This window comes from Coccinella septempunctata, chromosome 2 (assembly GCF_907165205.1).
Source record: "Coccinella septempunctata chromosome 2, icCocSept1.1, whole genome shotgun sequence".
Lineage (NCBI taxonomy): Eukaryota > Metazoa > Arthropoda > Insecta > Coleoptera > Coccinellidae > Coccinella > Coccinella septempunctata.
Genome location: NC_058190.1, coordinates 1,850,002 through 1,864,733, shown reverse-complemented (window position 1 = coordinate 1,864,733; position 14,732 = coordinate 1,850,002). Strand labels below are relative to the sequence as shown.

General features: G+C 33.8%; 1 protein-coding gene across 4 annotated transcripts in view; it reads left to right on the top strand.

Moving 5' to 3' along the window:
* Positions 1-14,732, top strand: part of LOC123308631 (serine/threonine-protein phosphatase 2A 56 kDa regulatory subunit epsilon isoform) — a 55,454-nt gene that overhangs the window by 36,589 nt on the left and 4,133 nt on the right. Inside the window, exons 7-8 of one of the 4 annotated variants that reach the window (XM_044891383.1) lie at positions 6,075-6,233; positions 6,415-6,665. In XM_044891383.1, coding sequence (XP_044747318.1) covers positions 6,075-6,186 — 112 coding nt within the window. In that variant the 3' untranslated portion in view covers positions 6,187-6,233; positions 6,415-6,665. Of the gene's footprint in view, positions 1-6,074; positions 6,666-14,732 lie in introns of those variants that run through there. The other 3 variants (XM_044891384.1, XM_044891382.1, XM_044891380.1) reach the window with 3 other exon arrangements.

Sequence of the window (14,732 nt, the reverse complement as noted above, 5' to 3'; positions counted from 1 at the left end):
GAGGCCACCCATATTAGATTTCGTACAAGAGTTACGAGATTCATAAACATAATGCCCCATTTAACCATAGAACATCTTCCGCGTGAACCGTCATTGGGAATAACGCAGTGAGGTGGGGAATTTTCATAATGGTAAGCCGCTCGTAAAATTTGAGCGTTATATCCGGAAATGAAATATTCCATTTGATTTTCATATATACAGGATTCCACGTTCTACGTAGAATCGACTGAAACAATTCAGGGCGAGTCTTTGACTCGTGCAAATATTTCAACAGTAGATTCTTGAAAAACTTTTTTCCTTTACCCCTGATATCTTTTAAAATGTTTTATTCAGCCAAACATCAACTAACTCGAAAACGGCGCATTATACGAGAAAATACACTGCGCAATAAAATTAACTCACATTCTGAAAATCTCATTTTTAATGAAAGTTAACTCTACATTGACTTTATAACTTATTTTTTATGTTCTCTCGGGAAGGTTTAAAACGAAACAAGACACATTAAATGGAAGAAAAATTCAGGATTTCACCGAATCTTATGTGAAAGAAGAGAAATGAACGACAGTTCATACTCAAAATGAGTGATCTTAAAATGTTCTGATCTAATCCTTCCCAGATTTCTCCGAGTTGGATTCCTAAGTCATTAAGAGTAGCTGGATGATTTTCTGAACTTCTCAGCCTTCTATTGAGGTTGTCTCAAACCTGCTCAATCGGATTGAGATCTGGACTTCTTGCTGGCCATTCCATTCGAGAGACTTCAACCTCTTCAAGGTACTCCTGAACGATGCGCGCACGATGGGGTCTGTCATTATCGTCCATAAAAATGAAATTTTCACTAATGTATAGGGCAAATGGCACTACACGCTCTTCAAGAATGTTCCTTATACACTTATCAGCATTCATAGCTCCATTATCAACGACCACTAGGTCTGTGCGAGCAGTCAAAGATATTCCACCCCATACCATAATCGATCCTCCCCCGAAACCAGTATTCAGGAAATTGCACTGAGCATATCTTTCATGTGGACGTCTGTATACAAGGGAACGTCGATCACAATGGTAGAGGCAGAATCTAGACTCATCTGTGAAGAGAACTCTTTCCCAATCGGCCTCCTCCCAATGGATATGCTCTCTCGCAAAATCCAAACGCGCCCTTCGATGGGCTGGGGTAAGTGCTGGCCCTCTTGCCGCGACACGAATTCTTAAATCATATTCTCTGAGGCGATTTCTTATTGTCTGAGTGCTAATTTGCACCTCATGAGTTTGCTCAAGCTGAATTTGAAGGAGGCGAGCGGTCGCAAACCGTTGTCTCAACGAAGAAACTCTCAAGTAACGTTCTTGAATGGCAGTGGTTACTCGTGCTCTACCCTGTCCTGGTCTTCGGACATTCATACCTATCTCCCTGAATCGCTGCAACATTCTGGACACACTTGTATGGGAAACTCCAAACCTTTCTGCAATTCTCGTGTATGTCCACCCTTCTTCTCGCAAAACTACCGCTTGGGCACATTCCTCTTGGGTCAAATTGCGTGTTTCGCGTTGCATAGCGATCGAGTGTAGAAAATCAAACGAAAGAAAAACTATTGATCACTACAATTGATCGAGAACAACTGATTTCAGAATGGAGCCAATACATTCAAAATCTGATAATATCATCTTTTTTTATTCCTGCTGGGAAAAACATCTGTATTGAAGAAAACCGTTGAAAGTGGATAACATATGCATGCATAATTCTGATAAAAATAATTATCATTGAGAACACCTCCAGTTGTAGAGTAAATTTGAGATTTCCATAATGTGCGTTAATTTTTTTGCGCAGTGTATGAGGAATACTTTTATTTTACAAAATGTTCAAATATTCATGAGATAGAGTCCAACTTAGTTTCAAGAGTTGGGTTCTTTGAATTTTTGGTATTTTTATGGTACGTTATGGTCATAATGAGTAAACTGGAACATTTTTCATGGATATTAAGCAGCCTGTATCTTTCCAACCGAGCCGAACTGGAGAAAATGGTAACGGGAAAAATGTTTCTCTTGATATCAGGAAACTTCTATTGAAATATATGAACAAGTTAAAGATTCATCCTGTATACAGAGTGAGTCTTTGACTCGTTCAAATATTTCAACATAAGATTCTTGAGGTCAAAAGAAACACTTTTCTTTACCATTTTTCCAAATCGACACGGTTTAATATACAGGCTGTTGGAAAACCATAAAAAGTGTTATTTTAAGTTTTATCTCGCAAACGGCTTTATCGAATGAAGTGAATTTCGGAATATAGTTTTTCATTTATTTTATGAATCTTTCCCGAACACAAGATATCACCCACGTCTTCTAGTTTTCTCATTATGACCATTACGTACCATAAAAATACCAAAAATTCAAAGAACCCAACTCTTGAAACTAAGTTATACACTACCTAATGAATATTTGAACGTTTTATAAAATTAAAGTATTCCTCATATTTTCTCGTATAATGCGCCATTTTCGAGTAATTTGATGTTCAAAAATTGAAAAGTATCTGAAATTCGAAAAATTATGTACTTCGGCTGAATACAACTCTTTTTAAAAGATCCACAGATGTGTTGTGTCACAGATTTAGTTTGTTGTTCTGAAGGTATTGTTTTTTCAGGGGTGGCACAACTCATTATGAAAACTCAAGATGGCTATATCTTTTTATCAGAGTCGAATCGGAAAAAATGGTATGAGAAGAAAGTGTTTATTTTGACCTCAAGAATCTATTGTTGAAATATTTTTACCAGCCAAAGACTCACCCTGTACAGTAATACATACAGTTGATGAATTTTTAAGTGAACAAACATTGGTTTCCCACGAAAGGAAAATTTTTGTTTCGGCAGTAGATCGATTAAAAAAAATTCTGAAACAAAATGTAATCCAGTGTACACGCTGGGCAAAATTGGTGATACCTGAACTACAACCTTGTCAACCCAACGAGATAGAGGAAAATGCGAGGCACTTTACGGTCGTCTTTTTTTTTTGAGAAACTAATAATGCCATCAACTGCAATTCTTTATATTCTTTTGTTTTAGAGTTATAATCCAGTGGCGTACCATGATTTTTTTCAATAGGTATATTTGCTGAGCTATAACATAAAGATGTGTTTTCTCTCATGAAAACAGTAGTTCAAAATGACTCAGAAGGACTGAAGGTGATGTATGACATTTCTGAAATGGGAAAAAATGACGATTCCTTCCAGTCTTTTCAAACCACTGTTTTCATACGAAAAAACACAACTTTATGTTATAGCTCAGCAAATAAACCTGTTGGAAAAAAGTCATAATACGCCACTGGATTTCTATCAAAAAAGTGTCTGCATAATGTTTTCATTTCAACATCCTAGCACAAACAAACCCAGAGTTGAAATCGCCCAAATTTCATGTTTGGCATGTAACTCTAAAACAAAAGAAGATAGAGGAATGCAGTTGATGGCATTATTAGTTTCTCGAAAAAAGACGACCGTAAAGTGCCATGCATTTTCCTCTATCTCGTTGGGTTAAAAGGTTGTAGTTCAGGTTTCACCAATTTTGCCCACCCTGTACAATATAAAACAGAAAATCATGCACTTCCAACCTCGAGCAGAATGACTTCTTTTACGAAATTTTTCCCACAACGATCTAGGTCTAGTGTTTCATTTTTTTCTGGTGTGTTATAGGCTTAAAATCTAGGTGACGTTCTATTTAGCAATGGTGAATTTCGAAAAACTCGAAAACGGCTGGATCGATTCTGGCCAAAATCGATAGGCTCCGTCATGTTTCAGACTTGAATCGATATATTCAAAATTGCAACTAAAAATTTCAAGTTAAACATCTAAGACCCGTTGTAAATGAACTCTTAACTTAAATTAGGTTGCACCAACTGTTAAGTGACATTTAAATGGCTAAAGCTAGCCTTAAATTTAAGCGCTCCTGTAATGACCACTTTGGTATTTAAGGGCGGGATTCTAACCTAAAATGATTTGTTAGAGTGGCTGCAGAACTTCCCATTTTTGATGGATTTTGAAAATTGAATGAATTCATTACTGAATACCAAGCCTTTTCGTTTGACCTTATTGTAATGCCATCAGTCTTTTTTAAATTTCAGTTTGGCGTCACAAATCATACTATAGTTAGCAACAAACTCTTTTCTTCTGTTGAGAAGTTGAGTGCCCTTCGTAATTTACCACCACTTGCTTGGCAATCATTCACCGTATTCGTACTAACAAGGGCATTTTCTTCACGTTCCTCTTCAACATTAATAAAACAAATTTACACAAGACTTTACAAAGAAATTGTTGTACTTATATAAACTTGGGTACCTTTTATTTGACAATCATTATCAATATTAATGCTAATTCAACAACAAAAAGTTATTACTCTTTGATAATATTATAATAATTTACTTGAAACTGACTGACAGGACAATAAAGTTAGGTTAACACGTTGACTGTCCCATGCATCACATATAATTCATAAATATTTTCGCCAGGAGTCCATGAGTCGTATGTGATTCATTGATTCATTTTACGTTCAAGATAAATATGGTTACTTTTCATGAACGCTGCAGTGTGGTCGGTTCTTATGGGCTGAACCTCTAGTAGAAATATGTATTGATAACCTCAATCATAATTAATCATACATGATTCAAGAAACATCAGCATCAAGCCTTCCATTGGACTTGAAAATTTTGAACATGAACAGTTCCTTAAATGGCTGCAGAATTAATTTTTTCATAGAATATATATTTTATCACTCAAAAGCAACCCTTATCTTGGGATAAATGTGTTGGACGTGTGGGGTGAAAAAAAAATTAGAATGGGGATAGTCAACGTGTTAATGAAATGACAACGATCATCGGCAACCGGCCAACCAATGAAATGGTTTTATTGGACTAGGATGAAGTTGCACCAAAATAAAAAACTGAAATATCACTAGATATAAAAACTTAAGGGCCCCTTACTTAAGATTCTGTTAAGCCACAGTCGTGCAACTGGGAATAAAATTAAGCGTCCCTTAACTTTAAACGACAGTTAAGTACTCAATTAAGGGGTATTGGTGCAAACGGGCCTAAGATCAAGATTAAAGTTCAAGTCAAACTTGAGCTAGTCTCCTTTGGCAGGTCTATTTCATTGATAATATGATAATGAACTTTATGCTCCTAAGGCCCGTTTGCACCAAACGCACTTAGTGTCCCTTAAAATGAACCCTTAACTTAAATTACGTTGCACCAACTGTTAAGTGACATTTAAATGGCTAAAGCTAGCCTTAAATTTAAGCGCTCCTGTAATGACCACTTAGGTATTTAAGGGCGGGATTCTAACCTAAAATAATTTGTTGAACTGGCTGCAGAACTTCCCATTTTTTATGGATTCTGAAAATTGAATGATTTCACTAATGAATACCAAGCTTTTTCTTTTGCCTTTATTGTAATGCCATCAGTCTTTTTTAATTTTCAATTTGGTGCCTCAAATCATACTATAGCAACAAACTCTCTTCTTCTGTGAGAAGTTGAGTGCCCTTCGTAAATTACCACCACTTGCTTGGCAATCATTCATCGTATTCGTACTAACAAGGACAATAAGGACATTTTCTTCACGTTCCTCTTCAACATTAGTAAAACACTCACACAAGATCTTACAGAGAAAGTGTTGTACTTATATAAACTTAGGTACCTTTTATTTGACAATCATTATCATTATCAATATTAATGCTAATTCAACAACAAAAAGTTGTTACTCTTTGATAATATTATAATAATATCCTTGACACTGACTGACAGGACAATAAAGTTAGGTTAATGAAATGACAACGATCATCGGCAACCAATGAAATGGTTTTATTGGACTAGGATGAAGTTGCACCAAAATAAAAAACTGAAATATCACTTGATATAAAAACTTAAGGGCCCCTAACTTGAGATTCTGTTGAGCCACAGTCGTGCAACTGGGAATAAAATTAAGCGTCCATTAACTGTTTAAACGACACTTAGTTAAGTACTCGTTTTAAGGGGTATTGGTGCAAACTTTTATAACAGTTACAGCTTCCCCTGTTTTGCTTAAAATCATGTTTGCTTTTCAGAGAAAAGAAGCGCGAAAAAGAGAGAGATGAGTTGTGGAAGAAGCTAGCGGACCTGGAGATCAGCCACACTAAAAACATAGCTGCAGATAATAGTTCACCTAGTAAAAAGTGATACAACAACCTAAGACTATCCCCGCCCAATCATGATAATATTTATTGGTAAGTAAAACATGTTAATATAGGGCGTTTTCGATGTCGAAAATTCATTGTAACATAATGAGCAGAAATTGTGAATATTAACTGCAAAATTGATATATTATTATGATGTAGGTTCAGTATAAATCCACAGTGAAATTTTGCAAAAATGTGGAATTGCTCCTCATTTCTTTTTTCTTCTAAGCGCCCTGTATGACACTCCATAAGGAACAACTGCTATTGGAGCTTGCTAATAACACCAAATCTCTGAAAAAATTGCTGTTACAAAAATGAACTTGCTGCACGTAAAGATTATTGATACAAAATTTATTGTATATTATGTACTGTAAACTTTTTTTTTTTAAACAATAGAACTAGTCTTACATCATTTCTTGTATATACTTTGAAATGTTTTAATGAGTCTTTGTAGAGGTATCAATATAGTTTTCTCTGAGATTCTGTTCGATTCATTTTTTTCGTCGTATAGAGAATTTTGCGATTTTGAGTATGATTTATCGTTTGTTTCGCTTGGTTTCCGATTTTCTTCTCAATCTGGATTGATTGTTGGTGAATATTTCCTAGAAAAAAAAGAAGTTGATCGTCGGTTTCATGAGAAATATACTGACGAGCATGATAATTCTATGCCAAAGACAGAGAAACTTCAAGACCAATCGGACAGTGCAAGAATCGAAAGTTATGCGCATCATGATAAGTCTTAGGGAGTTGGGTGTCTTCAATTCATTCAGTGGCGCAACAGGAGCAAAATGGTAAAGGGGAAAAATGGTGCGACGCTGCAAATCAAATACCTCACTGTGATACATTTTTTTTTTCATTGCAGATGAATTTATTTCGACAATAAATGACGGAAAAGATTATTTAATCTCTGGAAGTCAGTACGTTATACTTTGGCTTCTTTCTCTGTCGTAACTTGTTTGAAAATGAATAAATATACAGGGTGAGTGGTGACGTAAGGGACAACGGCTAAGTGGAGATAGAGGACCAGAAACTGAATGAGAATTCGGGTTTTAAATGTGCCATAAGCCTATTCGTTTCGGAGATATAGGGTGATTTATGAAAAAATTCAAAATCTATAAACTGCTATATCTTCGATAATATGGTAGAATTCTGGCTGATATTTCACAAGCTTATTCCTATAGGCATTCTCCGTCAGCACAAGAAAAAAAAATAGAAAAAATTGCAGGACCGTACTCAAAAATTTCAATTCACTAGTCAGGTGAGAAATATCACACGGTATATGAGATAAAATAAATTCAGCACCCCATGAAGTACTAGTAGTTTATGCAGGATATTATACCTAGTAAAATTACTGGCATTAGCGTCCTCCATATTAAACAATCCGGAAACAATATCAGGAAACAGGACTAAAAAATGAAAGAAACTATGGTTTCATGACAACCGTGGCGACGTTTCGCAAGATGTCTCTTGCTTCCTCAGGCCTACAATTTACTCGAGACATAGTTACAACGTATAGCACATCAACAGTTTCTTACCAAAGATGTCTAAGAAAACCAATTCATCAATTGATGCAATAAAATACTAAAAATTAGCATCTAGTCACATTCAATGATATCGAAAAACTGAGCACGACTCAGCAACATACGGTGACACAGAAGAACCGACAGAACACAAAACAACAACAACAATCTTACATCCAATATCAAAACAATTCTTTACAATTACATATTACAGTCTATTTTCAATAAATATCGTTAACAAATATCGCATAAGTGAAATAAATATCCTCAATGTATTATTATTATTTTTTTTATATTATTTTGATATATTGTATATTATTATTATTTATTTATTTATTTTTTCTTTAATTATATAATTTATTTTATAAATAATCTTTTACTATATCATAAGTTTTTTTTTATAGTTATATATACATACACTAACATTAACAATATCCTAAATATTCTATAACCTAACCTGGGCCAACAAGACACTAATAAAAATGTAATGATAGTATTTTATAACCGAAAAACTATAGGAAAAATCATCTATAGTAATTTGAATGATAGATTAGATAAAGGACAACTTTCAGGATTGATTTATAAGATCCCTTGCTCAAGTTGCAATAAGGTATATATCGGTCAAACAAGACAGTATTTAAATAATAGGATAAAACAGCATAAAAATGATTTGAAAAATATTAGAAATAGGGAAAAAACAGCACTTTGTTCCCATTACTTTGATGAATCTCATATACGGCCGTTTTCAATAACCTATCCAAGATAAGGGATAGATCGCTATCTACAGTTTGTCTGCCTATCTATCCTTGTAGTTATCTATCTATGGTTTGCATTTCACAATTATGGTTTGACGTTATCTATCTCAAGGCAAGGATAGATAGGAATCCATTCAGCTCAGACCACAGAACACTAATATAAGACCTCACATCATTAATTCATTTCTAGCGTTTGAGATATTGGGGTGTGTTAGAAAGTGTAAATATTAGAATATTATGTATAGAAGGTTAATCGTGTGTGTATGACTACATACCCGTATGCATCGTTTCATTGAACGAGCTTAATTCCTTAATGTCTTTTTTTCTCATAGAGATTCTATGCTTAAACGTCGTTCAATGAAAGGTGCATACGGCAATAAATACATCACAATAATTGTTGATCGAGATTCTCAACCACGCAATATTTGAAAATGAATTCTTCAACCGTAAGTACCTTCAAATAAAAGCGCCGTTGTTATCGATATTCATTTTTCATTAATTTCAAGTTCTGAAGGCAATGATTTTTTCAGCCTAAATCAAAACCAATGACTAAAGAAGAGGCCATGCGTTTGGTACAATTTGTAGCAGCTGATGGGGTTATTACCAGCAGAGCTATTAATGCTACTAACAATAAATTGAAAGAGGAGATTTGGAGAAGATTGACCGAATCCTTCAACTCTTCGGTTTCAATTTTCCCACATTGCGCCCTCAAATATGGATTAATTAAATCCAATAATTCACTCACAGCAACTTTGCTCAGTTGAATTCTACATGTGAACTCGTAATCATTCAAAATAATCATGTAATCAACTCGTGCTTTATAAACTTTTTGGGTCTCTTCCGATTCACTTTCTTCATCATCAATCATCTCTAATAATTCCATGTCGCTATCGTCGCTACTCAAATAATCCATTTTTAAAGTTAATTACAATTCAATTGTTAAGAAAAAAGCACTGAAATGCACCCTGATAACAATTTCCAACGCTTATCTCTACCCCTTACTGCTCGAACTCGACAGATCAAAAAACTGAACTACCGGAGATAATTTTTACAATCGATGGTTTACTTCAAATTTCTTTGAAACGCAGATAGGAGCATATATAATGAAAGTTCCTATCTCTGGTTGTCAATCTGACCTCATTTCAGAGGAAGGGATAGATCGCTGCGGCCAGTAAGAATCGCTATCTGCAGATAGAATATTGAAACGTAAACAAGCACAGAATGACAGATTTGTCTATCCCTAGTATCTATCTATCCACCGTTTTGATGGATAGATAGGTTATTGAAAACGGCCGTTAATAGATTTTGATAGAGCGAGTGTTTGTGAGAGGGAGGGAAATGGTAAAAAGAGGAATATTTTAGAGATGATTTATATTGGTTTATTTGATTCCATGAACTATAGAACGGACACTGAAAATTTGGCTGGACATTACAATTCCATTATTAGAAAACACAAGAGTCTTGTTGACCCAGGTTAGGCTATAGAATATTTAGGATATTGTTAATGTTAGTGAATGTATATATAACTATAAAATAAAAAAACTTAATGATATAGTAAAATAAATTATATAATTAAAGAAAAAAATAAATAAATAACATAGAATATATCAAAATAATATAAAAAAAAATAATAATAATACATTGAGGATATTTATTTCACTTAAGCGATATTTGTTAACGATATTTATTGAAAATAGACTGTAATATGTAATTGTAAAGAATTGTTTTGATATTGGATGTAAGATTGTTGTTGTTTTGTGTTCTGTCGGTTCTTCTGTGTCACCGTATGTTGCTGAGTCGTGCTCAGTTTTTCGATGTCATTGAATGTGACTAGATTCTAATTTTGCCCTTTTGCTTTTTTCCGATTAGCAAGAATATCTTTATGGTAGCCCATTTTTTGTATTTTATTGCATCAATTAATGAATTGGTTTTCTTAGACATCTTTGGTAAGAAATTGTTGATGTGCTATAATATATACTATATATTATAACTATGTCTCGAATAAATTGTAGGCCTGAGGAAGCAAGAGACATCTTGCGAAACGTCGCCACGGTTGTCATGAAACCATAGTTTCTTTCATTTTTTAGTCCTGTTTCCTGATATTGTTTCCAGATTATACCTAGTTTTCAACTTCAAATTTTCCAAATGCGCATGTTAAATCAGAACGACAGAATGCGAGGGCATCAGCGTATATAAATTTCTCAGAAGAAGTAGTAGGGATATCAAACATATATAAATTGACAAGGGGTGCTAAAACTGATCCTTGTGGAAGACCGTTATTCAAAGTTTTGAAATTACTATTATAATCTGTATAATCAACAAAAACACGAAACCTTCTATCTGACAGCATGTTTTCTAGTAAGCGAACCATCCTTTCACATTTCAGATGTGTATAAAGTTTGAAAATCAAACCATCCTTCTATCATGTGTTATATGCTGCAAATGAATCCACGAATGCTGTTCTTGTCATTTTTTCTTTTTTGACAGTTGAATTTGAACATATGACGTGGGGACATGGGATGACAAAATGAACTGTTCGACAACATTTAGGTCTTTACAATCAGGAAGCTGAACTTGACCACTTATGTAATTCCAGTTCTCTTGAATTCCATTGAAATTTTGACTGGTATGATTATTATTACGAAGAACATTCTTCTGAATGTTGATGAAAATGCCCCCATCATCACGTTCATCTTCAAAATAATTCAATAACGAACCATCATAAATTTCGACCCTGATTTTTTGAAATTTGTGCATGTTTACTAAGGAATCGGAAAGGAACTTTTTGACATGAAAATTTGGTAGTTCTGACAAAAACTTATTTTGAAAAACCAATGAAATATGCGTATAACAATTATTCGAAAAAGCCAAAATCAAAGATTATGGAGTTAACCTAAATCCTTGATCAAAACAAAACTATTGTAATAAATCGGTAGTTCACCGCTAATGTAGTATAGTGTCGACAACACAAACTGTCAGAAATTGCTCGATTTTGTGCAACTTCCAAGATGGTTACAATGGGGAATTCTCCTCAATTTGGGTTATCACAGCATATACAAGTTTAAACTGAATAATTATGAGTTTCATTCATGAATTTTTCAAATGCATTATTGAAGCTATTCAAAATCATTCTTCAACTATGAGGCTTTAAAATTTAAATCGCTTCGTTTCTAGTTTACGATTTGGCAACAGCGCCTACTAGAAAATGGCTTGTTTCTTAAATAACAGCTGTTGATTTACAGCCATCACAAGTCGCGTACTCACTGGCGAGCCTCAACTGCAACCGGCTATAAAAATCCCATAAAATTTTACGACCTTCCTCGTTCGTCGCAGACTTCATAGACAGCCATCTTCATCTATCTCATCTAGATAGTGTATTTGTTGTCCTTTATTATCAAGGCATATTTCAGTCGATGTTGCCAACTTGTGCAATAGAAATGAAAACCTTTAAATTTTAAATACCCATTTTTATTTTTCATTTTTAAGTGCTCAAAATAATTTTTTATGGAAAACGGTTGAAATGGTTCTTTCAAAATGTGACGTTTCGAAGATACTCCATAAAAAATACATCATTTTCGTCACAAGCAGTATTCCCTATGGGTATGACTGATCCGCCATTCCTGACGTATTTCCATACTTACCCTGAGATTAAATCATTTCTGTCATTCATTGTCACAAATCGCAGAAATATCGTGATAATTGATTCGCAGCTTCAGGCCATCCTCTGCTGCTTTAGCACGACTGAATAAAATGAAGACTCCCCACCTACGACCTGTTAGAAAAAAAGTATTCTGTTTTTGTTCCAGATTTGATGATTAATTATCATAATCCACATAATGTACAAAATTTAAATTGGCATATTGCAAAATATAACAATTTATTTATATTCCTTTCGATGATGAAGGAATAAAAACAATTGAAAGAAAAAAATCTGATTGTTCGACTGGATAGTTTCTCGAAACAAAATAATAAAGGAATAAATTCGAAAAAATTTAGGACTTGAAAGGACAACAGCAGATGTTTTACTCTATCCAAAGCAGCAAGTTATGAAAAAAGGTGCCTACAAGTGGATGAGGTGTACGAAAACTTCAAGGAAATGTATTACAAAAAAAAATAAAATTATTCATTAGAAAAATTTACTCATGTTATAGAACTACAGCGGTCTATAGAAAAAGTCAAATCACAATCTGACAACGCTGCGGACGGTTCAAGTATATGGGCCTGTCTTACTGAATACGTAGAACCAATAATCCAATTTTTTATAGTTTCAATATCATTCAAACCCTTTTTCAAGATTAACTGGAAGAATATAATAAAATGGCCGAACATCATCTTGATCCAAATTCCCCAAATAAAGTATTCTCTTCAAAAAACAGATTCTCATATATTTCACTGTATATCACAGAGAATATTATCATACGAAAGAATTTTAACAGAACGTTCCTTTTATAAGTTTACATATATCTTAGGTAGTACTTGAGGAAGACAATTTTTGTTCATATTCACGCCGAAAGGGTATATATGTTAAAATTCACGTCAGTTTGGCAACACCGACAAAAATGTGGTTTTCACCAATACATAGGGGTGGGTGATACCTCATAGATCAAAGAATAGTGTTTTTTGTTCTGGTGGTTTTTTAAGGCTTACTGACCCGAAAAGGTTGATCTCCTGGCCTTCTACATGCAAGAATGATTGACATTCCAGTAGGGGCTTGAAAGTCTAGACACAGATTAATATCTGGTCACAAAAGATCGTCAATAATTTCTGTAGTTTCGATCACAGAACTGAAATATATGAATATAACCTAGAAAATTATTTGCGAAGAAGAAATATTCAAATCTAGAGTCTATTAATCATCATCATCAAAGAATTGAATAATTTTGTTTTCAATTTGTTAATTTATTAATAATTAAATTAAGAACATAAACAGCAGTACAAAATTAAAATTATTTTCGGTTAGTGCATAGATTCACATATAATAGAGTTCTATAGAATAGATCACTGTTTATTCACAATACCAACCTGAATTTCGCAACAGAAAAATCCCAACTTATGGGCTATTACCAACTATTTTCCATAGCCACCCAAGATGTCAATCATTCTTGGATGGACCGGAGGAGTTGACTTATTATCTTATACGTCAAAGGTTTTAAAAATGACTCGTATTCTGTTTGTTCGAATTCTTTGTTGAGTTTTTGGATTTGGTAAGTATCAATATTTCTAGTTTCAGTTTTTTTCCCCTTGAAGAACGACCAGTTTTCGATTATTGAAAAATTATTTAAAAAAAAGTTGCATAAGTTTTAGTTATATTCGTGAACAAACTAATATTATCGTTGGTGCATCCGTATCCCATTCACTTTTATAAAAGCAGTCGATTGACCATAGAAATTTGACTCATTCATTTTCAATTCAGCTCTATGTTGTCTGTTCTACGTAAAAGTTTCAATAATTACGTATTTAATAACAATGTGAATTTACTTCGGAAAAATGGAAAATATGTGATTAACATAGTCGACTTATACACAGGGCGAGTCTTTGACTCGTACAAATATTTCAACAGTGGATTCTGGTGGTCAAAAGAAACACTTTTTACCTATATCATTTTTTCTGATTCGGCCCTTATAAAAAGATATAGCCATTTTGAGTTTTCATAATAAGCTGTTCCACCCCTGGACAAACAAAATTGCCTTCCGAATAACTAGCTTAATCTCTGACACTACACATCAATCGATCTTTTAAACAGAGTTGTATTCAGCCAAAATATCCAATTTTTTTAATTTCACAGATACTTTTTAATTCTTGAACATTGAATTACTCGAAAACTGTGCATTATACGAGAAAATATGAAGAATACTTTTATTCTACAAAACGTTCAAATATTCATTAGATAGCGTCCAACTTAGTTTCAAGGGTTGGGTTCTTTGATTTTTGGTATTTTCATGGTACGTAATAGACATAATGAGAAAACTAAGCAACACGTGGGTGATATATTGTGTTCGAAAAAGATTAATCAAATAAATGAAAAACTATATTCCGAAATTCATTTCATTCGATAAAACCGTTTGTGAGAATTAAAAAAAATTGTTTTTCAACAGCCTGTATATTTTACCCATCCTATTCGGAAAAAATGATAAAGGAAAAAAGTGTTTCTTTTAACGTCAAGAATCTACTGTAAAAATCAGTGACGGCTCGTGCCCATAAGGTGTGGGTCGGCCAGACCCAGGATATACAGGGGAATATCCTGAAATAAAATTAATATCTATTTTTTCAAC